Source organism: Eptesicus fuscus, chromosome 12, assembly GCF_027574615.1.
Source record: "Eptesicus fuscus isolate TK198812 chromosome 12, DD_ASM_mEF_20220401, whole genome shotgun sequence".
In the NCBI taxonomy this organism is placed as follows: domain Eukaryota; kingdom Metazoa; phylum Chordata; class Mammalia; order Chiroptera; family Vespertilionidae; genus Eptesicus; species Eptesicus fuscus.
The window spans coordinates 64,433,039-64,458,095 of NC_072484.1; the positions used below are offsets into that span (position 1 = coordinate 64,433,039).

Below are 25,057 nucleotides of genomic sequence, written 5' to 3' on the forward strand. Positions count from 1 at the left end.
CAGAGGAGCAGTGTCATGAATTCAGAGGGGGTGAGAAAAGTGAGAACTCGGGTTCCATTGAGTGCAGGGTGCAGGCAGGGAATAGCAAGAGATGAAGCTAGAGAGCCCGCAGGGGACCTGCCGTGATCGGTTTGGAATCCAGACAGGGCTTTGGCACTAATCTAGTAGGTGCTGGGCCATTACAAGAGGTTCGGAATGTAATTATATTATTGGAGTTGGTCTTAAGGAAGTCGTGTCAATGGGATACGGATAAAGAGTAGTCTTCATTTCCAGAGGTTTCTATGATATAACTTTTTCCCATCCCTCAATTCTTCCCTTAGCTTTCTGAAAATGTGGTTAACCGCATGAAGAATTCCAGCCAGTCTTCCCAAGTGGGCCAGCTGACTTTTCCTCCTGCTCCTCCACGTTCCACATTTGACACCTCTAAAGGCCCGGAGAAAGGTATGGCAGGCTGTAGTGATTCTGTGGAGAGCTGGAGTGTGAAAGGAATGGAAAACCATGCTCCTGTCAGAACATATGTGACAGCTAAGGTGGCTCCGGTTTGTTTCTGGGTGATGCCAACAATTCCTTTCTGATAGCTGCTTTGGAGGAGGGTGTGGCTTCCGTGATGACAGATGCTGTCTGGTATAATCAGAGCAGCACAGGTCAGTTCTATGACTGGGGCCAAACTGTTTTGCCTTACTATTTCAGTTTCTCTGTATGTAAAAAGTAAGGCTGAAGGGCTTGGTTTGACAACCCCTATAAGAAGTTGCTTTTAAGGATTCATAAGTGAAGCATAATCATTAGTGTTGGTATGGTCCAAAGAAAGATAGATTTACGTGAATTGGGACCTTTCGGGGGAATTGAGTCGATGACTTTGGCGTCAACTTCAGCAACTCTAACCTAGCCCACGTGCTCCCAGGAGGGCCTTCCACTCTGCACCGCCTAGGAGTTATTTTTTGTACCCATGCAGGGCTCAAAGCTGATTTGTTCTCTACTCTTTGGTGCCCATCACAAATAAGGAAACTTGTGCTTTTCTCTAAATAACTATTTTCAGCAAACACAAAGGAACAAAAAGTTTAAGGAAACAAGTGTAAAGGACAAAAATATAAAGATATTAGAAACCAAAAAGTCTTGGGGCAATTGCTGTTCTATTCAGTAAATACTTGCTTATGAGAAATTGGGTCTTAGCTATCACTTATAACTTGATGTGTATTTTTTAACTGATTGGAGGAGCCAAGGCACTGGAGAGCATAAACTCTTCTTACAGTGGATAACTGTTCATTGCATTGTATGTGGCCTTACATTAGAGTTGTCTTTTCTGCTAATCCTCCCTATTAGGTCATTAGATTATAGAAGGCAGGAACGATATCCTGTCCACTCAGCATTTACTGAAAGCTAAACAGGGATCAGGACGTGTGCTTCGTACTGGGACACAGTGGCAGGTAGACAGGGACACCACTCTAGTTAAGGAGCCATACATAGATATAACCCTGTAGATCATATGTATCATGTGATGTTGCAACACTAGATGCATGGCTAAAGTATAAGGTAGCACAGAGCAGCGAGTGACTCATTATTTTAGGGCGGGGCCCCAAGGGGAGCTGACTTTTAAACTGGATTTTGAAAGAGCAGTGGTAGGTAGGCAGTTTAGGCATGGTGAGCAGCAGAGGCCCAGAGGTGGCACAGCCTGGCCTGTTTGGGCACCTAGCGATGGTGTGCTATCTCTGGAGTACAAAGTAGGAGGAAAGGGGAGGTGTCCTGGAGCCCTCTGCACATGGGCCAGAGAGCTCCGGCTTCATCCTTATGCCAGGGTGCCGGCTAGGTTGTCAACACCTCTGCCCCTGTATTGTCTGTCTCAGGGCTTCCTAAGCTTTAGAGCAAATCAGTACCTCCATTTGGACCCATCCCAAGATCTTTTTGAATATTCTGTTAGTGAAAGGGCTGAGTGAGGTTCTCAAAACCCGCATAAGATGCCTCCCCCCTCCCCGTCCTTTATCAGAAGGGCTAGCTCCCATGATCTCTCTAGCTGACTGATTCGTTGAAGTGGGTCTAACTTAACCCAGGGCATTTTAATAAACTGCATTAACTGGGGAGAGGGAGAAGTGATGAAAAAAGCAAAAATTACTAAAATATATTATGCACACATCAATTTCAGCTTTGGATGATAAAAAGAAGCACTTATTTCAGTTTCGGTAAGTTTCAGTAGTTTAAGAAGCAAGAATTGTGGCTCATTTGTCATTTGGTTTTAGTTATAACAAAGTGTTTTGCTGTTTAAATGATGAGTGTGAGTTTTGAGTTTCTGAATGCTGAAGAATAGCATAAATGAACTGTCTTGAAGTTGCTAATTTTAAAATATTTTTACTTAAAAAAATCAATGGTTGCTTTTATTTTAGTAATAGAATAAGTTATAAAAAGAAGTTAAAATTAAATCCTTACGTTACCTCATACCTGAAAATAAATGTCAGAGGCAACACAAGATTTCAATATAAGAATTGAAGCCATAAAAATACAATGATACATAAAAGTACAATAAGTAGACTTTCTAAGCACTACATCAAATAAAGAAACCCTAAGTTATGAAGAAAAGTGGGTAATATAAGTACAAGAAATTAGAGACAATTTAGAAAAAAATAAATGAAGAATGAATAATAAACTAGGGAAATATGACAGTATTGGTAGTCTTTTTTTATTTTTTTAATATATTTTATTGAGTTTTTACAGAGAGGAAGAGAGAGGGATAGAGAGTTAGAAACATCGATCAGCTGCCTCCTGCACATCCCCTACTGGGGATGTGCCCGCAACCAAGGTACATGCCCTTGACCGGAATCGAACCTGGGACCCTTGAGTCCGCAGGCCGACGCTCTATCCACTGAGCCAAACCGGTTTCGGCGGTAGTCTTAATATATAAAGAGTTCTTAAAGATTCTTAGTGTACCAAGAATGGCCATATTCATGTGATGAGATTCTTAACTTTGCTAATGATTAAAGATGCATTAAATAATGAGCGTTACCATGGGGGCAGGGAAATGGGCAGGCTCATACATGGAAGGTGGGAGTGTGGATTAGTCTACATTGTATACAGTGGATTGTTATATTATTTTTGTAGTGATAAAAAAGGAAAATTGTATAAAAAGCAAAAATAGGATAAATTATACCTCAATAAAGCTGTCATAAGCAAATAATTGAGCATTAATGTCAAAATAAGAACTGGTCAGTAGTATACTATTTTTTTATTTCCATTTGAGAACCTGTCATGTTACTATGGAGCATTTAGGAGTGCACCCTCCCCCCCCCCCCCGCCCCCCGCCGGCTGGAGCACCGCTGTGCCCATCCTTCTGTAGGGAGTCTGAAAGTGCAAATCATAGGATGATTACTTTTGGAAATTACTCTCTGAAGGGTTGAGTGCTTCAGTCTGTGAGTTCAGCATGCTTTAAAAGGTCTTGGGAGTGAAATAGCAAATCCTCAAAGATTCTTTCACAAAGCCTGACTCTTCTAAAATATTTTGTGCAGTCCTAGTCACTGTTGCTTTAGGAACCTATGATGGAGGTGTAGGACATTTGGCCAAGGCCACAGAAAAGTGTTGAAATTTGGCTGAGAGATGGTTTGAGAAGGATAAAGGCTGGGGTAGAACAAAACCTTCAGTATCACGAAGTAGTGAAGAGAGTATAGTGAATTGGAAATGCTCAGAAATCTCCCAAGTTCAAGACCATCAAAAGATAGACCTATTATAACAACTTAAAGAACCCAATAATTCTAGAGGTGATCCAGATGAAATGATATATAAAATACCACAACTAGGGGGTACTTGCCACATTCAGGATTAGAAATTTGTAGAATGGGATACTAAGGGACGCAAGATTTAAGGAACCTCCTCTCCCCTCCCTTCCCCTATGTCAAACCCAGACCCTGGAGGCTGTCCTTTTAGCATTAAGTGGTTCCTTATCTGTTCCTGGCCCATGTTTAATTGATGACCTAGATTCTAAGTAATTGTAGAGTGAGTAGGGATGGATTTGAAACACAGCATTCAAATAGTTCTGCTTCCTTCCAGTCCCATGCAGTAAGAGGTCCTGGTGCAGAAGGAGGGCGTGGAAGGCCTTTGGGCCATCACTCTCCAGAACGGGCTGGATCGAGGATGTGTCCATCCGTGGGGCGTGCCCATCTATGGGAGCGCATTCCTAAGCCCATTTCCTAGATGACCATCCTGCCGTCATTTATCCTGGGGTGCTACTTACAGGCCTTTTCTTCTTGTCCCTTTGCAGACTCCAAACTGCCCAAGTCCGAGTATGGTGGTGCCCAGCAGCCCTTGGGGGTGGAGGAGGATCTCCTTAAGAGGTGAGTGTGAGTGCCTGCTCACCCCTGGCTCTGAGCTCTGGCTGACCACTCTTTCCTGACTGGGGACCTTTCCCTGGTCTGAAGGCTCTAGGGTTTGTCTCACATATTTTGTCTTATTTAGATTGCACGACAACCCTACGGTATAGGTGGTACTGGTCCTAGTTTAAAGGTGAAGAAACACCAAAAGGGGCATGTGGACATTGATTGTTAATGTTTTAAAAAAATTCACTTGAAAAAGCCAGGACTAAATAGTTGAGTGTCTGTGCCTTCTGTGCCTGTGTGCATGTGTAGGCATATTTTTAGAGATATGAAGGAGAAAGTGGACCCTCACAATTCTAACTGTAATTGGTGAGATGGACTTCGCTCTAGGATGCTGGTGACACTTCCCATCAGCATAGGCCAAATCCTGGAGAGCTGGCCATATCTCTGAACTGGGACCTGCTTCTCCTCCTGAGGCTTGTAGAATAGTGGTGAAGGCACAGAGGCCCTCCTGGAGTGCAGGTTTGCATTCTGATTTTGCAACTTATTGGAAATGTGACCCTGGAAAATCGCTGCATCTCTCTAGGTCTCTGATAAGGACATAATTCGAGTACCTCTTTCATTGGAGTATTGTCGTGATTAAATATGTTCATGTATAAAAAGTACACACAGTGCCTGGCACACAGAGTTCTCAGTGAATGCTAACTGTAGTTGTTATTGACCACCTTCTTTAAAACCCTTGAGGACAGATAAAGGACCAAGTGAATTTGTTTACGAAGTGAAGTGTCAATCACAGTTGGTTTTTTCCCTTCAGTAGGTCAGCCTTGTAGGTCTGTTCCATAGTCATGGATTAAGATTGACAGCCTAAGAATTTTACCTCACTAGTCCTAAGAGGCCTCTCCAAGAATAACTAACTTGAACCCCTTTTTGGGTACTTTTAAACAGTGAAAAAATGATCAAGTAATACATGCTAATGAAAGACTTATAAAATATTTAAAATGAACAAATTGATCCATAGGTTCACCATTTCAAGACAACCACTGTTGGTATTTTGGAATGTTTCTTTTAAATGTGTTCTTTTCCCTAGTTTACGATTATTTTTTCAGTCGTATATAATTTTATATTTTGCTGTTTTCACTTAGTATTATAATTTTTTTTCCATTTGTTACAACTGCTTTTTAAACATTTTTATTGCTAAAAGTAGTTTATTGGTACTCAATTTTTAATTCAACCTATAGACAAATCAAATAATGTATTTCATAATGATGATATAATATACCATTATGTGACTATGTCAGATGTCCAACAATCAAGGTCAAGTTAAAAGACATTTCAGTTGTTTGCGTGTATTACACTATAATAAATAATACTAACAGCATCTTAGTACTAGTAACTTTTTTCTCTCTTTAGGATTATTTTACTGGGCAGAAAGATCATAAATAGTTCAAAGGTTAGGGACAGATTCAGAATGAAGAGTTACATGTTCAAAACAGAGGGCTGCTGCTATCTAAAAACCTTCAAGCACTCAAGTGGAGGCAGGGAAGAGTGGCTGGTGAGGGATTGAAATCCTGCCCCAAGAATTTATCATTTGGGATATGACTGCCTGATTCCTCACTTGGTGGTCAGCTCTCCTTCTGTTCTTAATCCATATTGTTCTGGCTGAGAGTGTCACTGTATCCCCTTGCCTCGGGCACTGTCACTGATGCCTGACTTCCGAGGGTCAGATGGTATGAGCTTTCACAGTACTCTCTCTGGCCAGTGTTAGACCTAAGTTCCATTGGCCCACAGATCCCAGTCCCCTGGTCAGCTGAAGTGAGTGCACAAACTTTCTTGGCTACCTTCTGCCAAGTCATTATATCTGCACCTGCTTCTTTTCTGTCTCTCCTGGCACAGGTATAAACAGAAGCAGGCTATAGTCCAGGATGAGCTGTTTCAGGCGGCAATGAGGGAACGAGAGGCAGCCACGAAGTACCGGAATGCATCCCTGCACGGCAGGGAGGACAGCCTTGACCAGGAGAAGCAAAAGTCAGCCCTGCTGGTGAGTGCTAATATTCCTGAGCTGGCCTTTTATGCTCTCATAATGCAGGGAAGCAGAGGTCAGGCCTGTGACCTGATCTGTCTGAAGCCCGGGGCTCAGGTTGCCCACCCAATGTCCTATGAGTTACCTTGTGGAAAGGGTGTTTAGGGACCAGGAACTTGAGTTCTTATAACCCTTGCTCTGGTGCTGATACGCTTTGTTCCTCTGGTCTGTTTTCAGTCTCTGGGGACCTCAGGTCTATAGTTTAAGGGCTGGATCATTTGATGGCCTGGTTCTGATCTGAAACTTAACAGGTGTAAGTGCTGCAGTGGTATGTGTGCTGGAGGGTGTGAAGGGAGAAGACTGGGTCTTGGGCCCGCAGTAAATGAGATGTTAAGTGTGTAGAGTTAGGCAGCCTGGGTGTGAATCCTAGCTCCCTCCTTGTTAGCATGAACACATCCTCCAGTGTGTCCATGAGCCTCGTCTGAGGATCAGGATGTTTGCACACAGTAATGCCCAAGGGATCAGTGGAGGTGATAAGTAACTGTGCAGGGCTTAGTGCTCCCTGGCAGATCATGAATGTGTGCTATTGATGCTGTTATTGTTATTAATACACTTAACTGATGGGAGTCTATTCAGAGTCATTCTCCTGTGAGTGCACAGATGGTCAAAGTGTACAGTAATCACATAAGAAATGTTGGCTGATCTAGGCCCGCTGGGAAATACAAACAATGTAGGATCCTCTCCCTTGGGAAATGTTCAGTCTAGTGGGGAAGGCAGACTTACACAAAAACTTTGAAAAAGGCCAAATCGGTTACATTAAGTGTGAAATGAAGGTAAAGATAATATGCTTGGGAATGCAAAGGCCGTGGTGTCAACTGCAGGTGGAAGAGATGGCATTGATCTCAGCCTTGAGCAATGTGGATCCCCCAGGCTGAGGGAGCAGCTGGGCTGAGGTAGGTGGATATCCAGGAGGTGATAGAGTCCGAGAAGAAGTGAGTGAGGTATGAAGACAGGTTAGAGAAGGCCTTGGACATCATGAGTAGTTAACCCACAATATAGCTCACAGTGACTGAAACTGCAGAGGATTCACAGAAGTTCGTAAGAATGGAGATGATGTGATTTGACTTGTGTTTTTAGAACCCTGTGGCATCCTGGTGAAGAATCAATTAATGTAGAGAAACTGGAGTGAGAACACAGTTTTAGAGGCTCTTGCAGTTAGTGTCTGAGGGGCAGGCAGGTTGTCACCCCTTTGCAGGCAGCTTGAAAACCAAGTCAAAAGGACCCTGGTCCTGGAGGTGAAGGGTTAATCAATATGGCATGAGCAAAAAAGGTTGGCCACCTAGGACAGTCATCTAGCATGGAAAATTGCAGCTTCCAGGTGTGGTATCTATTCTCACCTGGAATGTGTTAATTATAGTGAAAGGGAATTCACAGCTTCCCTTCTCTACCTGCCAAGAAGACCGCTGGGCCCTTCTTCCTGCAAGAGAACCTGTACAAGTGGGAAGCAACATAAATGACCTCCAGGAGAGGTGTGTAGTTTTTAAATGGAGGGAAACTTTAGAGTATAGGAGATAACATCCTTACTTGAGTCCCGTCCCCAAATCTCTGGATGGATAATGCCTTTCTGAACCAGAGTTCCTAGGGAATAGTGAAGCAAGTGACTTCCTTTGTTTTGAAGATGTTTAGTAACTACTTTTCTTCCTGCATTTAGTGGCCCTGTTTTCTTTTGGGAACTTACCTGTTTCTTGATGTTGTGTCATCTTGCTGCGATTGCAATTCTAATGTCTGACTTCCTCTATGGAAGCTAGATCTCTTCTCTCCCCCTGCCACGGGTACTGGGAGGATCAGAGCACAGGGCCCAAGGCCAGGCAGTCAGAGCATCTCTCTTGGGACTTTCCGTTTTGAGTGAATGAGGAGGCCAAGGTTGGGGGCAATGGTGGGGTTATTTGTTGAATGGCTGACCAGGACTGTCATCCTGTGAGGCTGACATTCTGTGAGGCAGCACATCCTCCTTGTGAGGAGGCCAGGTTGAACCCCGAGGCAAAAGAGGCATGGCTCCTGGCATGAGCTGGCTGCCCACTTGTTCACGGTGGCTACTCTGACTAGTGTCTGCAAGCCCTGCACCCTTGAACCTGTAGCCTTGCCTGAAGGATTTCCTGTCTGGTCCTCCTACCTTCTTGAGGTAGGAATCATCTGCTGGTTAAACTGCCATCAACTCTCCTTAGCTTCAGTGAGCTGCAGTTAGTTTCTGTTGCTCAGTGTTATAGCAGATGCAGAGCCCAGTTTTAAAGGTTACAACCACATTCAATACTCAGTGTGAACAGAGGAGAAGGGAAGCTCGTCCCAGGCCCTGTTCTATAAATCAATAGGGGCACGAGGTACTCATCTGAGCAAAGCTGTAACCATCACTTCCATTTAGGTTGGTGTGGTTAGCATGTACTTTTAGTGGAGATCATTTCAAAACTACTTTGAAGGATTTAAATAGGAGGAGAAAGATGGAGAGAAGAACCTGACCAGCAGCATAGAGAATTTTCTTTCTTCATCTGTGTCTTCCAGATGCAAGGATTGAAGGAGCCCGCTAGGCAGAGCACATGAGGGTGCTGGGATCACAGCACATCCTCCTTGTGAGGAGGCCAGGTAGACCCCCGAGAAAAAACAGGCATGGCCCCTGGCATGAGCTGGCTGCCCACTGGTTCTCGGTGGCTACTCTGACTAGTGTCTGCAAGCCCTGCACCCTTGAACCTGTAACCTTGTCTGAAGGGTTTCCTTTTGAGTTGGCTGAGTGCAGTTTGACATTTAATGTGCGCTTCTGCCCTGTCTTTTTGCCTCTGACTTTTACAGTATTGATTTTTAAATCCCTGTCTGCATAAAGGAATGATTCAGCTCATTATTGGGAAAAGTTCATAAAACAAATGACCAGGAAAGGCAATCATTTGTATAACCTACTTTTGATAACAAAAATGTTATCATTTCCCATCTAGTGCATCAATGATGAACTGTTTTTGAGTATGTTTATGCCTGATTCTTGCCACTTGCTGACTGATAAAGTCCAGTTATAATTGGGGCTGGGTATCAGTTGAGCCTATGTGAGGTGTGCTTCTCTCTGAATTGGGGGAGGAAGTTTGGTATCCAAATCAATGTTTTAGAGTCCAAAACATTTCAGAGAGAAATAAGAAAGAACAGAATGATTTCTTGGGCTGAGTTTTCTGATGGGAAGAGCTTTAAAAGTCCAGTGGATGGAGTAATACAGGCCTGGCAGTAGCTTTACTTTAGGGAAGAATGAAATTTATAACCTTGCCTTTTAGATTCTTGATACATATGATTAGGTATACATGATTGCATTATATGTGATAGAAAATAAAAACTTTAATTTCTTTTTTGGTGAGCAACTTATATAAAATGTTATATGTTAGGCATTGGGTTAATTTCTTGGTAAATGGAAATAAGTAAGATATAGCCTGACTTTCTGAAATCTAGCTGAACAGAAGTCTTACAACTAAGGATATAAAGAAGCCATATTGAGACTGGTAGGAGGAGAGGAGACTTGGAGTTGGCTGGTCCCTTCCCCTCATGTGGTGGTTAAAAATTGGGAGGGGAAAATAATCACTTCTGGGTATTTATGCAAAGAAACTGAAAACACTAAGTTGAAAAGACATCTATACATATAAAAGCCTAAGCAACCAGCCAACTGGCTAACCGGCCAGTAGCTGTGATGTGCACTGACCACCAGGGGGCAGACGCTCAACGCAGGAGCTGCAGTGACTTGGCAGCTGCGGTTCTCGGGTGATGCACCCGGAACCAGAGAGGAGGGAGCCTGATTCCAGGGTGCATCACCCGAGAACCGCCCTCTCGCAATCCGGGATCCCTCGGGTGATGTCAGAGAGCCAGTTTCGGCCCAATCCCCACAGGCCAGGCTGGGGGACCCCACCAGTGCATGAATCCGTGCACTGGACCTCTAGTATATTTATATATTCATTACAGTATTGTTTACAACAGCCAAGATATAGAAGCAACCTAAGTGTCCATCAATAGATGGATGGATAACAAAGAGGTGATATATATATATGCAATGGAATATGACTCAGCCAAAAAAAGAATGAAATCTTGCCATCTGCAACAACATGGATGGACCTAGAGGCTATTGTGTTGAGTGAAGTCAGACAGAGGAAGACAAATGCTATATGATTCTATTTATTTGTGGAACCTAAAAAACACACACACAAAATAAACGAATAAGCAGAACAGAAACAGACTAATAGATACAGAGAATATTTTGACAGTTGGTAGATGGGAGGAAGGTTGGGGGGATGGATGAAAATGGGGAAGGGATTAAGTAGTACAAATTGGTAGTTACAGAATAGTTATGGGGATATAAAGTACAGCATAGGGAATATAGTCTATAATCTATATATATAAAAGGCTAATATGCAAAGTGTCCCCTCAGGAGTTGGACCGGGAGACTAGGAGTTCGCTCGCTCGCTGTGATGTGCGCTGACCACTGGGGGAGGCGTGGAACGAAGGAAGGCCCTGATTGGCCCTGATTGCCCGCCAGGCCTAGGGACCCTACCTGTGCATGAATTTCGTGCACCAGGCTTCTAATCTTATAATAACTGTGTATGCTATCAGATGGGTACTATATTTATTGGCCTGATCACTTAGTAAGTTAGATAATGTCTAATCACTATGTTGTACACCTGAAATTAATTGATATTGTATGTCAACTATAATTGAAAAATAAAAAATTATTACCGAAAAATAAGCTACAGTCCCTCTCTTTGAGAAGATCTATTTACTAGGAGAGTTACATGTTCTCAGAAGTGACCATCGAGTGTTACAATATCATACCAAAGAGACAGGTAAGTACCAGAGGAGGAAGGAGGCAGCAACACTAGCCTCTTCCCAATGGGGTGGGAAAGTCTTCTAAGAAGAGGTGACATGTGAGCTGGATCTTAAAGACTGAAGAGAAGTTTGCCAAGTGAAGAAGAGTAAGAAAGGGTGTTGCAGATGAAGGATACCTCAGGAGCAAAGGCCAACGGCTGGGAGAAGACCAGGCATTTGGCTGGAGACTAGGGGAGTGGTGGGTATGGCAGATAGGAGAGGTCAGTTTAGGCCTGGGCCTGGAGTGAAATTCTGGACGTGTGACAGGGATCTCTAGGGGAAGGTTTTCTTCGTCCTCAAAAGAGACGCACAAGAACAGAGAGGCTCTCTTCTACTGAATGCTGAACACAGGGCAGTAACTGAGTGCTTCTCTACCTGAATGTGCCTATTAGGACTTACACAGGAAAAGTGGCTGTCCTGTTTTGCTTTCCGGTTTGCAGGGATTTTTGATGTATTATTGCATTCTTTTCATTGTTCAGACATCTGAGAAGCTGCTACCTTAGCTCTATGAACTCTATAACCAGAATTTAAAGAAAATACCAGATTCAAGAGTTTTTGAATTGCAGTTTTTTGAAATCATGAGTGAGATGAAAGATTTATTTTGGTTTTACTACAGTTATAGCCTTTTATTCCTAATTCTCCCCTCCTACATCTTTGTAAGTCTTGTTCCTCAGATTATAGGCTCCTTGAGGATAGAAACTGTGCCCTCTCTCTAGGTGAGATCACTTTGATCTTCTTTGTAATGCTCAGCAAATTGTAAATGCACAGCAGACGGTTATGGAATGGCAGATCTCAAGTGACTGAGAATGTGAGGTGATATCTTCTGATTCAGAGACTTTGCATAGAGCCTTTGTCAGCTCCTTGAGGCCTCATTGCAGTACCCCATTGCAAATACTAGTAGGTGGAAGCAAGTACCCATTTCAGCCTTTCCCAGAATGGATAGCAACTCACAGATCTGACCTTTTCAAATAATCAAACAAAGCACAACAAAGAAACACCTTTCAGTATGATATCTTGGAGTCAAGAAAGCAGTTTATATGACTATTCATCAGAGACTTAGGGACTTTGGATTTAACTTGTGTGAAACAGGCAGAGAGTAGGACTTCGGTGACTCAGGCCTGGGGACTTTGGTGGCTTTGTCCGTAAGCTTCCTCCAATTTGAGCCACAGATAGAGAGATCTTGAATCCCTATGGAGATCTACTTGTCAGCACTTAGAGGGCTGGTAAAAGGCATCATCTGGAAAAAAAGAGAGCATGACATCAATAGCCCTTTCTTTGTTTCCTTAAGTCTTGCTGAGTTTTTTTTTCTTTCTAGATTAGATCAGGATTGACACACTTTCTCTGTAAAGAGAGCCAGATAGTAAATATTTCAGGTTTTATAAGCCACATATGGTCTCTGTCATGTGTTCTTTGTTGTTGTTTCTATAGTTCTAAAGAAATGTAAAAACCATTCTTAGCTCAGAGGCCATACCAAAAGAGGCTGTAGATTGAATCCCGCTGGTGGGCTGTAGTTTGCTGACCCCTAGACTGGGCAGTGCAGTTCTGGAGATTTTAATTTTTTAGGTCTCTGATGAATTAGATGCCTCAAGGAGCTGGGGGAGGGCGGGGGGGGGGGTGTGTGGAGGGAGGGAGCAACGGCACTGACAGTGGTCTCAGTTCCTCAGTGGTTTTCATTCCTGTGAGAAGTTTCATGGCATGGTGGTACCTGTCAGTTTCAGTCTTCTGATCTGTAAAATGAGGATTTTCTTTTTCTGGAGACAGCCTGGTGGGCTCTTTGCGAAGAGTCATGAATTTCCACTTTAACTGATCCCTTTTGCATTTGGCATTTTTTATGGTTTTAATTTTTCTGCTGAAATTCCCTATTGTTTACATATGTTATCCACTTTTTCCATATTTATCATAGTTATTCTAAAATCTCTACCTGATAATTTCAACATCTGGGTCATCTCTGGGTTTGATTTAATGGACTATTTTCTCTCTTGATAATGGGTCCCCTTTTCCTGTAGCCTTATGTGCCTTGTAATTTTTGATTTGCACTGGACATCATGTGCAGAACAGTAGAGACTGAAGTAAATAGCGTTTATGCCCAGAAATGCCACTCTTCTTCTTTTGACAGGTCATTAGTGTGAGTGGATGAGGTAAGCTAGTCTGTAGTTGAGCAAGGTGTGGGCTTCGTTGTTGTTTCGGCTTCAGACACTTTTAGGGTGGAACCAAAACCTTCTGTTTAGCAGGCTGTGAATCTGATCACTGCAGGGTTTATCTGTGCTCTCCTGCTTTCCTAGCAGACATTTTGGAGACATTGCTTATCTGTCTCTGGGTGCTTCCTCGTACCTGCTCCTGCTGCAGACAGTGCCTGTGTGGTGCTTGGGGTAGGTCCTGGACTACCATGGGGCTTCTCTCCATCTCCTGTCTGGCTCTCAGGTGTCAGCAGGCCCTGTGCACCTGCTACTCGGGGTGTGCATGGCGGGTGCTCATTCAGTTCTGCCTCACATCGAAGTCTTTTAAATAATATAAAGAAGATTCTCATAACCAGTACCAAATATATTTCACTCTTCTCTTTAATTGCCATCACTTTGAAGCACTCTTCACTCCCCAAGGAAAATGAAAAGGACATAGTAATATGACTTATCTCACTCCCTTTCTGAATGTTTAGGCTCATATGACTACTAATGTATAGGGTCAGTCCTTCCACAGGGCAGGTAGAGTTTCCCAGAGCCAGGTATTAAAGGGACATACCACACAGCTGACCATCTCTATGCCCCTGCAGCCACATTTGCTCAAAGAGCAATGCAATGGTGTGTACATTTCATAATTTTAGAGAAGTGGAATAATTAGTTGGAAGGAGCATAGTGAGGCCTCCTGGGTTCCTCTTTATTAAGGTCAGAGTTAAAATAGTCTGGCTTTGGAGAAAAGAAAAGTATAGATAAGCTTGCATGAAAACTGGTTCAACCGTATTTTTAGCCGATTACACGCCAGAAAAAGAACTTCGATTTTATTTCTCATATAGTTTATACAAATTGGTGGGGAGAGAGGGCATAAAAACCAGACGTGGCATCCGGGCACAGACTAAAAGTCTGGCCCTTTTTGCTGCCTGGATCACTAAGGGATATGGAGTATTCCTACTGATGCTGTGGTTCCCTGGGCAGGGACTCTGCTATTTGAAACATTCACTAAGTAACCAATGGCCCTGTCCCTGACACAGCTTGCTGACCACCTGGATGCCTTTATCAGACTTCTCAGCCCCAAAGGAGAGCAGGAGCTCTTTTCTTTGCTGAGGATAGCGAGGGAAGAGAATCAGCTGTCTGCTGGTACCATGCTCTGGGAGAGGCCTGGGTAAGCTGGACTCAGCATTTTAGAGGACTGGGCATAAGAAAATGTTGCTAGAGGCCAGGTGGTGATTGCCATGGGACATGGGGGAGGCCAGGTTGGTACCCATCAGACTCCCAGCATACCCTGGCTTGTGTGAGAGCCCAGACTCTGTTCCTTGCAGCAGCAGCCCCTGTAATGCTGGAGGCATGTGGCAGAAAAAGAAAGAACTTTCACAAGGCACATTGGACCTATGAGCCAGCCAGAGCACAAGAGGGCTGCTGTGGCCTAGTTGCTCCTCTGGTCACGGGGATGTGGCCCCAGGTGGGCCCAACAGAACTGAGAGTTATACTCCTGCATTGTTCCTGAAAAGCCTGTTAAGTCCTTGGTTTTTTTGTACCTCATTAAGTGCATCGTGATGATGTCCTTGGGGTGAAAAAGTCCTGCCTGTCAGCTGTTTTGTGCACCATTAGGAAGGTGGTGGTGAGGAGGAGAAGAAGGGATGAGGGGATGAGGGGATGAGTAGAGGGATGGGGTTGAGAGGGGCCCAGAGTTGGTCTGGACAGGGTCACCTGGATGGTTCCAGTGGAGCAAAAAGAAGGTGAATAGTGGTCTCCAGCTGTTTGAATCCTAGTAGGAAATGGAAAACTTGTAGACTCCTCTGTAATCATTTGTATGTCATAAGCGTCTATAGATGCAAGCGGCGGACCTTTTTAAATTAAATTAAAAATACTGTGGCAGTTAACTGGTTAAAGAAAGCTATTGCTCTGTGGTCTTCTCAGATTAAAATGCAGGGATTTCAGAATCTGATTGTTCCAGAATGGACCTGAGGTGGGAAGGGAGATCCCAACACTTTGGGCATAGTGCTAGCTGTGCTTAAGTACTCTTAAAAAAAAGAGAAGAAATACATATATAGTAGTGTGTGTGTGTGTGTGTGTGTGTGTGTGTGTGTGTGTGTGTGTGTGTGTTTGTAGAATTGATTTTGGAGAGGAAAGAAGAGGGAGAGAGAGGTAGAAACAACAATGATGAGAGAGAATCATTGATCGTGGGATCAAGCCCGCAACTTGGGCATGTGCCCTGACTGGGAATCAACCGTGACCTCCTGGTTCTTATGTCGACACTAAACCATTGTGCAACTCTGGCTGGGCGTTCCTGAGTACTCCTTTAGTTAAGCTGGAATTCCAAGTAGGTTCACAGCCTGGGCTGATTAGGATCTGTGCAGCCTCCTTCCCTTTGCCACCTCACAGATCTGCAGATGCCTTTCGATTTCCCCTCTGATGCTAGCTCAGGTGACCTCTGCTGTGTGCTGACAGAAGCTAGAAATCCTCATTAGCTGCTAACTTTGTTAGGCAAATGGATGATTGCGGTTCCATTCCTGGCGTCATTGCTTCTAATTAGCAGATCGCATTTCTACCAAAATGTCTGTTAGCACCAGCATGAGCTAAAGAGGCTGACAGCTAGGGCTGGGAACTGGAGAGAACTGTGAAAGAAGCTTTTTCTCTTAAGCCTCTAGAGGGACTCAGCTGCTGACCTCAGCCAGGCTCCTTGGCCTCATGTGCCTGATGGGTTCCAAGGGATCTGACCTGCAGACTGCCTTGCAGACACCCACCAGCAGAAGGGGGTGACCTGAGCCAGCTGCCAGAGGCATCCAAGCAGCAGGTGGCACTGACTGACCTACTGAGAGTTTGGGGCTTTTGTGTTTTGAGTAGCTCTTGTGCAGCTGTGTATAAGCCTAAAATTGCAGGGAAACCCAACTTCAGAACTGGGGCCATCCTCATAGCCGGAGTCAGATGGTGTGTGCTGGCTGTCCTGGCCTCGGAGAGGATGCAGGCCATCTGAGGCAGTGCCTGCTCTGCACCCATTCCATTCCTCCTCTTTGGGATAGTATTGCTCACCACCCCTGCCACTCTCTTCATGCCTGTGGACCAAGTGGGGCTGATCCTACAGCCCCAAATGACCTTGGCAACAGTCTATTCTCCTTTTCTTTCCTGCTTGCGTGAAATTAGGCTGGTGCCTGCTGTCTTCCATGTGCCTTTAGGATGTTAGCAGGACTGGGCAGAGGGGAGGGTCATGGTTTATTTTAAGTCTCTTTGTGTCGTCTATTCACGTAGTCTTTGGGGAACTATCATTCTGCCTTTTTTATATTTTTTTTTGGTGAAAAATGTTTCAGATTTTTCAGTTAAGCAGACTGTGTTTGCCCTCTTGGGTAGATGCCATTGTTGGCTACCAGCACAGTAAAGAATTAAAAAGGGATTATTTAGCTGGCAAACACTAATAAGTGGGACAGGAGAAAAGTCTCAGATTTTTTCCTTTTTACTTGTGTGTCCACTCAAGAGCTGAGCTAGGTCCCCATCTCCCATGTCTGGGTGCCAAGATGATTGCTCTCAGAGCAAAATGTGTGCCAATCAGAAGCAGGCTTGGCTGTAATGGCAGCCCAGGTGGCTGTGGCTGAAACAGTGGGGGTTGTTCATCATAGGAAAACAGAAGTCTGGGGCAGATAGTCCCCGAATGGTAGCTCGGTCCATCAGGAGGGGTCCATTGTCATCCTCCTTTCCTTGTGACCAGCCATCCTTAATGCGGCTCTTCTCAGGGCTTCAGGATGGCTCCTGTGCCTCCAGGCATCATGGCAGTTTTCTAGTCTGGAAGAAGGAAGGGCCAAAAGCCTTTTCCTAGTTAAGTTTTGTTGCTTATGTGGGAGAGACACCTTTCCCAGGGACTCTCATTAGCAGAACTGTGTCACCGGGTCACCTCTGGCTGAAAGAGGATAGTGAGTAGTTTCAGCTGGGCACTTGACCGCCCCTGCCCCCGAAACAATTAGGGTTATGTTCTTGAAGATGGGGCTGGAGGCTGGTCAAGTGGCGAGCTGCACCTTCTGTAGCATGGCAGCGTGGAAGGAGATTCACCAAGTACTATCTCTGTGACACTGGACATGTTACTTAACTTCTGTGAGCCTCAGTGTCCTCGCGTGTCAAATGGCAAGCATCTAGAGTTGTTAGAATGTTTCAGTGACATGATGTAAGCAGAAATTCCAGCATGCTATCAGGCACGTGGAAGACTGCCAGTTCATTATTTTCTTTGCATTGTGCCAACTCCCCCCAAATTCAGGGGAAGAGAAGCTGAACAGGTGACTAATCCGTGTCCAAAAGGTAGAAGAGGGGACTGTTTTTTGTTTGTTTGTTTGTTTGTTTGTTTTACCACGGCGGAGAAGGGACAAGACACGGAGGGCAGGAATGTGGCTGTTACTGAGTCCAGCTTCCTTCACCTGAGCTGGTGTCATTAGCAGCAGGTGCGGCACATCCCTCTCTACCTTGTGCTCCTTTATCCTGAAGCAGACCACCCAGCTCCTACTGGGCATGATCGGCTCCCAAGGCTAATGTAAGCTGGGAGAAGGGGTGCTGCTGCCCTGGTGCCTGCACGGTCCTGGTTTGTTTTCTCCTCGAAGCCCAGATTGGAGTGTTTTTGTGAGTCCTCGCTCTTGTGAGGCTCAGGGGAGAGCCCACTTGCACACCTTCTAGTGGAGTCAGGGCACCCCAACTCTTGGCAGCACTTCCTTCCACCTTGCCTTGCTGAGTCCAGCACAATTTCTCTGCAGGATTCTGGTGCTTTGCTCTTTGCTGGGACCAGGGTGGGGGTGCGGGAACAGCCAAGAAGGAGAGCCCAGCGGAGCATCTGTGTACAAGGCCTTTGTGTGATTCACACCAAGCAGCAGAGCTCTGATGCCACTGGGAGGAGCCGCTGGGACGGGGTCTCCAGGGAGGGGTTCTCTGGAGCTCCGTGGCTCACCCCTACCCACCCCCACCTCCACACCCACATTAGCCCCACCTTCAGGGCAGTGAGTCACCTACTCTCCTGTTACTGTGCTGACTCTGCCCTCTCTCGTACCCTTTCCCAACACACAGCCCTCCATGGACTTTCCCCCCAGCCCCAGCCCTCTGCCCTGCGTGGCCCCCACTCCTCTCCTCTGCACCTCCACCCTTGCTGGCCACCGCAGTAGGTGTGCCAGTGAGCACAGGGCAGGCTCTGCAGAAGAGCCTCTGATCTCGGGGTCCCCGAGTGTCAGACAATGTGGAGCATGGGGCCCATTCTCTAGTTGACTAGTCGGACATGATGTCGGCACCTTATCTTCATGCTGACACACACTGGACATTAATAGAAATACATAGCCAGGGAACACGTGTGGAATTTCAAGCAGCCCTGCCGCCTGGCGCTTTTGATAGCCTATTGTGTGCTTAACCTCTTCTGAAGAGGTTTTTGAGGAGAAATGAGTAAGACTGTTAACTCTAGGAAGCTGGGTATGTGGCAGGTTTCCTTTCTTCCTTTTTTTTTTTTCTTTTCCCCTTCTTGATTCTCTGCATTGCTTCCTTAATCTTTGCTCCTGAGCAGTGGGTTTTGCCGCCTCAGGATTTCTTATTTAAATCATTGCTGTGTGAGCAGTGCCCTGCTGGCACTGACAGGAGGACCTGGGGGTAAAGGGGGGTGTCTGTGGGGTCTCAAGGTGGCCCAGGGGGACCAGGAGAATCTTGACCTCAGTCTTTGTTGTCTCGCCCTGAGTTTCCCATCCTGGTCCCAGCCCAAGGGGAAGCAAGCCCCCTTTTGACTGCACAGGGCCTCTGAAACCACTGGCTTCTCTTTTGAGATGTTTGAAGCTTTGGAGCCGTTTCCTTTCCCCCCCTTTAGCTCATCTCCTTATTTCTCCTCAAGAGCTGCCTCAGTTTTTCTGATTGGACTCTAAAACCCAGGACAACAATGACTTAGGATATTTGGGCCTTAATATGGTCCAGGGTGGTCCTGTAGGTGTTGTAGAGAGACTTGGCGATTGCCACTCTCTGCTGATATCTTCGTGCATCTTCAGCTTCCCAGCTGTAAATGAGAAGTAAAAATGCACACAGGCCACAGGTTTAGTATGGCTTTTAAGTGATACAGTGAAACAGCTAGGAAATGTCTGCACTGTAGTAGGTCCTCAACGAAAATCATAAACATTTTCTTCGTGAGGGCTAAAGCTGATTATATTTCTATCTTCCCTCTAGTATGGCTGCTGCTCTGTTTATGTCCAGAATCCTCTTTTTAAAACTCTCCTCCTCCCTCACTCCCCCTGAACCCTTATCTTCACCCTCTTTGTATCTCCTGGCCTCGGGCCCCTGCCTGTTCTGCAGGGACAGCTAGTTACAGCCGGCACCCTCTTCCCTTCCCTCCTTCCCTTCCTTCTCAAGTCCTTCCTCCACTCCCACTTTGCCAGATTTCAGCCGTGGGTAAATCCCACCGTTTGCTTTCTCTGCACCTGGGCCTACGCTCCTGAGGGCCCCAAGAGGAAGTTACACACCAGGCTGAAGGGTCATGGGTTCTGACTTCCCTGCTTCTGGCTCATCCCTCCTGTCACTCCTCTTCAGCCAGCTTCTGTGGCCTTACTCACTGCATCCATCTCGTGCCCTCTCTACACCGTCTTGTTCAGCTCCAACTCAGCTTGCCTCGCCACCCTCTCTTCTCCATCTTCTCCAAAGGTGCCTTATCTGCTGCCGGTGTGGCTCTAGTCCTTCCTGGGCCCTTGGAGCTTGCCCTCTTTGCTTCCCGCTCCCTCCACTCAGTTCCTCCCTGGCTGAAACCAGTGCACATTTTCCAGCAGCTTCTCTAGTTGCAAACTGGGTCTTTCCTTTATTGTAGTGTTTTGAAATCATAGTGGTGATATCATAACTTCATTTCTCAAACTTATTACTATTTGGCCTTCGCTTCCATTAATACTTTGTTTCCAGAAACCACCACCTTCTTCTTTCCAATTTTCCTTCTTCACGTTTCCTCCATGGGGTATTTGACCCTAAGAAGCTACCCCATCTTTAAACTTTCACTTTTGTCAACCTCTGCACCTCCCTTTCTGCATGCTTTAGCCATTTAACACATGTTTTCCAAGGGGCACCATCGCCACTACACAGAAATGACATGTCCTGGGCCAGTTGGAGAGACAGACATTAAGCAAATAAATATTCATTGAATTATAAACTAAGATAAGTAGAATGCTATTAAAGAACAAGAGAGAGAGAGAGAGAGAGAGAGAGAGAGAGAGAGAAACAGTAGGGACTTAATTTAGATAGAGGTTAGTAAAGGCTTCTCTGAAGAACAGATGTGAGCTAAGACTTAGAGGAAGAGTGGAATTAAACAAAGAACTGGGAAGAGGACCCTGCGGTCAGAAGGAAGAGCATGGTCACGGGCCTCGGGGTAGGAGGGAGCTCAGTGAGTTAGAGGAACTTTCAGGCTTGGGGGAGGTTTGTTCAGATGCAGGAAGGAGCCTGTGAAAGGTTTTCACAAAGGTTTTCTGGACAGGGTGGCTTAGAGTGGACGAGAGCAGAGGCGGGAGATCAACAGGAAGCCACCCAGGAGTCCTGGTGAGGTGTTACAGTGACCCAGACAAAGAACAGTGACCAAGTGGGTGGGGAGAATTGCACAGGGAAAGGATGGACAAGTGTGGGTATGTGGGATGAGGAGGAAGGAAGTGTTGCGCATGATTTTGGGACTTCTGGCTGGAGCCGGATGCTCTTTGCTGACATGGGGATACCTAGGGGACTGAACCATCTCTGCTCTTCTGGTCTCTCCCTACTCATATGGATGTGCTGTCCACACATGGTCCTATCAGTTAGGGCAGAGACTGAGCTGCTATAACCAAGAGGCCCCCAGATATAGCTATTCCTCTTTCACGTAACAGTCTAGAGGTGGGTGGGTAGTTCAGGGCAGGTGGGGCTCTGCCAGCTTCCGCATCTATGGGTTCAAGGGTTGCTTCAATTCTCTTGTTTTCCAGCCTGTGTGAAAGGGAAGAGGCCAGTGGGCTCACACCTACTCAGTCATTTAAGGGCAAGACCTCAACACCACTTTTGGCCATAGCGTGTTGCCAGAAGGCAATCAGTCACATGGCCACACCTAACTATAGGTTGCTTAAGAAATGTCGTCTAGCTGGGTGCCCTGACGAAACACTGTTACATGGAGGAAGGGAAGAATGTGTTAGGGACAGTTGGAAACTTGCCACTATTGTCTGCCTCCTTGTTCTCACTCAAAGACTCCCCCGACATCTATCTTTGGCTGGACCTCTGTTCAGGGCTTTGCATTTCTAGGTGCTGCTTGGACACGTCTCTCCCGATGCCTTTATGGACCTCCAACTAAGAATGTCCAGAACAGAACTTGTCTTCTTCCTAAATATGTGCTTCAGTCATTTATAAACTATTTTTGCTATTTCGATAACGGCTCAGTTCTGTACATTTAGCGGTAAAGGGCCCTAGAGAAGATATAATGCTGTTGGCTCTACCCATTCATGAAGGTAGTTCTGAGTAGCAAAGGGGCATGTTCCTGTAGGGGTGAGTTGTCTTTGATTCTTCCTTCCTAGTGGTCGACAGGCCTTCCAGGCAGCTGACCTTGAGGCCTTTCACTGAAATCTCAGATAGGTGTCTCTGTTGTTTTGAAGATGACCTATCAGGATGCTGAATATGGCAAGGCACATGGCTCTTCCCTGCCCATCTGTCCACAGTTGGGCCCTGGCCAGACCTCACAGAGGGACATTGTTTTCCAGCAAATCTGATGGAATGAGAGAGGAGAAGTCGTCCAGGATTGGGGACTGACTCCCTCCTGGAAGTTGTATCAGGGAGAAGAATTGGACTGGTGGTCCAAGCTGGCCTGGCCACTGGCTCGCTGGAGGGTCTGGCCCTGTTGAACATTGCCGCCTCTGGAGTGTGAGGTCCTGGGTCAGTTTCCCCAGCTTCCTACCAGGCCCCCTCCTGAATGAGCAGACCCACCCAGCTAATTCCCTTTGCATCTTCCTGCATTTCAGTTAAAGGCAACCCATTAGCACTGCCCCATCTGTCACCATAAACAAAACGTTCTTCTAACAGGTGGGCAGGCAATTCTCCCAGGCTAATGAAGAATCTATGAAATTCCTCCAGGGACTGGGGGCACTGTCAGAGGCTTAGCCTTGGCCTCCTCCATGGGAAAATGCAGCTGATAGAGGGCAGGCGGTTGGTGCTCTGTGCTGACCCCAGTGCGACCCTCTTGACCTCCAGAGGCTCTGGAAGCATGGGAGAGAGATTGTGTGGAGGAGGGCATTCTTATTTATCTTGCCCTCAGGTTTTCCCTAGAGTCACCACCAGGACTGGAGAAAGGGAATGTGTGTTTTATCTTTGTGCAGCCTGACAGGTCTCTGGGGCCTGGTGTTTTCCTCTTGGTCTCTGATAGCACTTCTTTGAACATAGTTGGCTTTTCTCCCTAAGAGGAATTTGCCTGCCTTGCCAAACTTGATTCTTGTCTTTGCTCCCCTAGAGTAAAAGGGTTCTGCTCCTTGGCTGGATTCTCTGTTCAGAACAGACCTGGGTTTTTATAATTTTAAGGTAGAGAGTTTTTTGTTATGTCCAGCAGCTGGAATTTGAGGCATTGGCATAGCCTGGCCTCAAGGGCTGGGATCAAATCTTGCTCGAGCTGTACTCCTTGGTTAAGTCCCTTCACATCTTCTGTTAAACGGGGATGACCGTTTTGCCTGTTTCGTAGATTGCCGTGAGGACTTCTCGCGATAATGTGTGTAAAGTGCTTAGGGAAGTGCTTGACACATAGTAGGCCTCAGTAAATGTCCTCATGGTTGTTCACAGTTGAAGGGGCTACACAGGCCTTCCCCTACCAAGGCTCCTTATTCTGCCCGACTCGCTCATTTGATCCCCGTGTAAAGGATTTTCTGTTTTAAGGACTTTACATCAGGTTTTGGACCAGAATGTTAGGGTTAAAGGTCAGAGCTCTGATCCTAAGTTTTGGGGCCAGGGGCTCCGCGTGCTGCTGTGTACTTGCCCATTGCATTATTTGTGCTTGCTGGGGGAAGGCTCTGGGGCAGGTGCTGCTTGTCCAGGTTTAGGAATGGTGGGGAAGAAATCAGATGACTTCTTCCCACTTTTCTTACTGTGACTGGTCCCCGGGACCTGTGTGGTAATGATTTTGGTTATTGCCCAGCCAGAAAACCACTGTGCTTTCTGAACGAAGTCTGAGGCCCTGTTGTCCTGGAACATCTTCCTGTACTGCGTGTTGGGCCCTCTAGGTGGCAGTCCTGGGCCAGCCTTTGGCTGGGAGGATGTGAGTCCCGGGAGCTGGCCTCCAGCCAGCAGGGAGGGCAGGCCCCTCCCCCTGATGTGCTCCATTTGAGGGCCTGGATCTAGCTGAGAATGCGCGAAAGGCCCATTATTCTGGGCTGGATCTCCCACTGCCCCCTTCACCTTTTGTTGGGAGACCTAGGGTTTTGTCTTTGTCTGTCTCTTGAGGCCTCCCTTTGTTGTGGCTGCCCTGGAAACTGGTGCGGATTACTGGATGAGGCTGCCCAGTGGGGAGGCATCCTGCCCTCCAGCCCCTTCTGTGGGCTGCGTGGGGGTGTGTGTAGGGGAGGTGAAGGTGGGGGAGGGGCCCCTCTTCTCTCCTGAGGTATTCTACTCCTCATCCAGAAAGGTCCTGATGGCTTGGCTTGGGTGCTGAAGATGTAGAGGAGGAACAGTTGGGAGTAGATGAGGAATGAGAAATGTTGGGGTTTTAGGATGGGCTGGGCTGGGCGGACTGGGGCATTCACTCCTCAACTACAGGTTATTTTCTTCCCAGAGCTGGTAAGTCACGTTGCTTCTCTTTGACAGATAACTGAGGTTAAGGCCAAATTAAGAGCCCAGTCTGTGGTCTTCTTCACATGGGAGGAAAGATAGGAAGATTCCTGCTGGAACTGGTGCCTCCCCCATCCCCCATCCCCCATCCCCCATGTGCCTTTTCTTTGGCTCTCTTTTGCAAAACAAGCAGATTCTGACTTTGCTGTGGGTGGATGGACTGCCACAGTTTTGGCAGCCAAAGAGATTTTTCAAGGCCTAGAGAAGGGACGTGGAGAAATCAACTAACAGTGGTGACTTGAACTTCCTCTGGCGAATAGCTGTTGAGTTAAGGAGCCTGAAATTGGCAATCAAACACGGACTTTCTTGCTTATTTCTGCTGAGAAGCCAAAGTCCTGGCTGTAGGAGCCTTGCTGGAGGCGGAGGAGAGGAGGGTTGTGCAGGGGCTCCTGGCCTGGTGCAAATCATCCTAGTGATATTCCGGTGAGCATGCTGCAGCCTGCCCGAATGCCTGCCTTAGCTCCATGCCTGCCCTAGCTCCGCTGGTCGGGGTGGATCCTGAGTAATGACTGGACAGGGAAACAGCTTCTAAGAGGGCTTGCTGAGTTTGGTCACCCTTATCAGGCCCTTGGCATTCTCTCAGATAGACACCAGCACACTCCTACTTCTCTTTTTTGTCTTCATCTTCTCCCCACCACCCCTGCCTGTCCCACCTTCTTTCTGGCCTGCAGGCACACGGCCCAGAGCCTTTGTGGGCTGCCTTTCCGCAGCAGTGGGCTAAGAGAGTGCCTCCAGGCTTTGTTCTTTCTGCTCTGTGGCTGTGACACTCTAGCAGGAGCCTTTTGGTGGTGCGGGCACACGTATGCCATGCCCACTGGAAGTTGGTGCCATCCAAGAAGCTCACGAGGGGCCACTTTCCTGAAGGGAGGACAGGGATTGCCTGCCTGGAGCCTTTGTTGGGAAAATAC

The 25,057-nt window shown here is 46.4% G+C and overlaps 1 protein-coding gene across 2 annotated transcripts in view; it reads left to right on the plus strand.

Moving 5' to 3' along the window:
• Positions 1-25,057, plus strand: part of CHCHD6 (coiled-coil-helix-coiled-coil-helix domain containing 6) — a 223,826-nt gene that overhangs the window by 14,788 nt on the left and 183,981 nt on the right. For both annotated transcript variants that reach the window (XM_028138606.2, XM_054724400.1), the window contains exons 2-4: positions 321-441; positions 4,241-4,313; positions 6,186-6,330. In XM_028138606.2, coding sequence (XP_027994407.1) covers positions 321-441; positions 4,241-4,313; positions 6,186-6,330 — 339 coding nt within the window. The remainder of the gene's footprint in view (positions 1-320; positions 442-4,240; positions 4,314-6,185; positions 6,331-25,057) is intronic.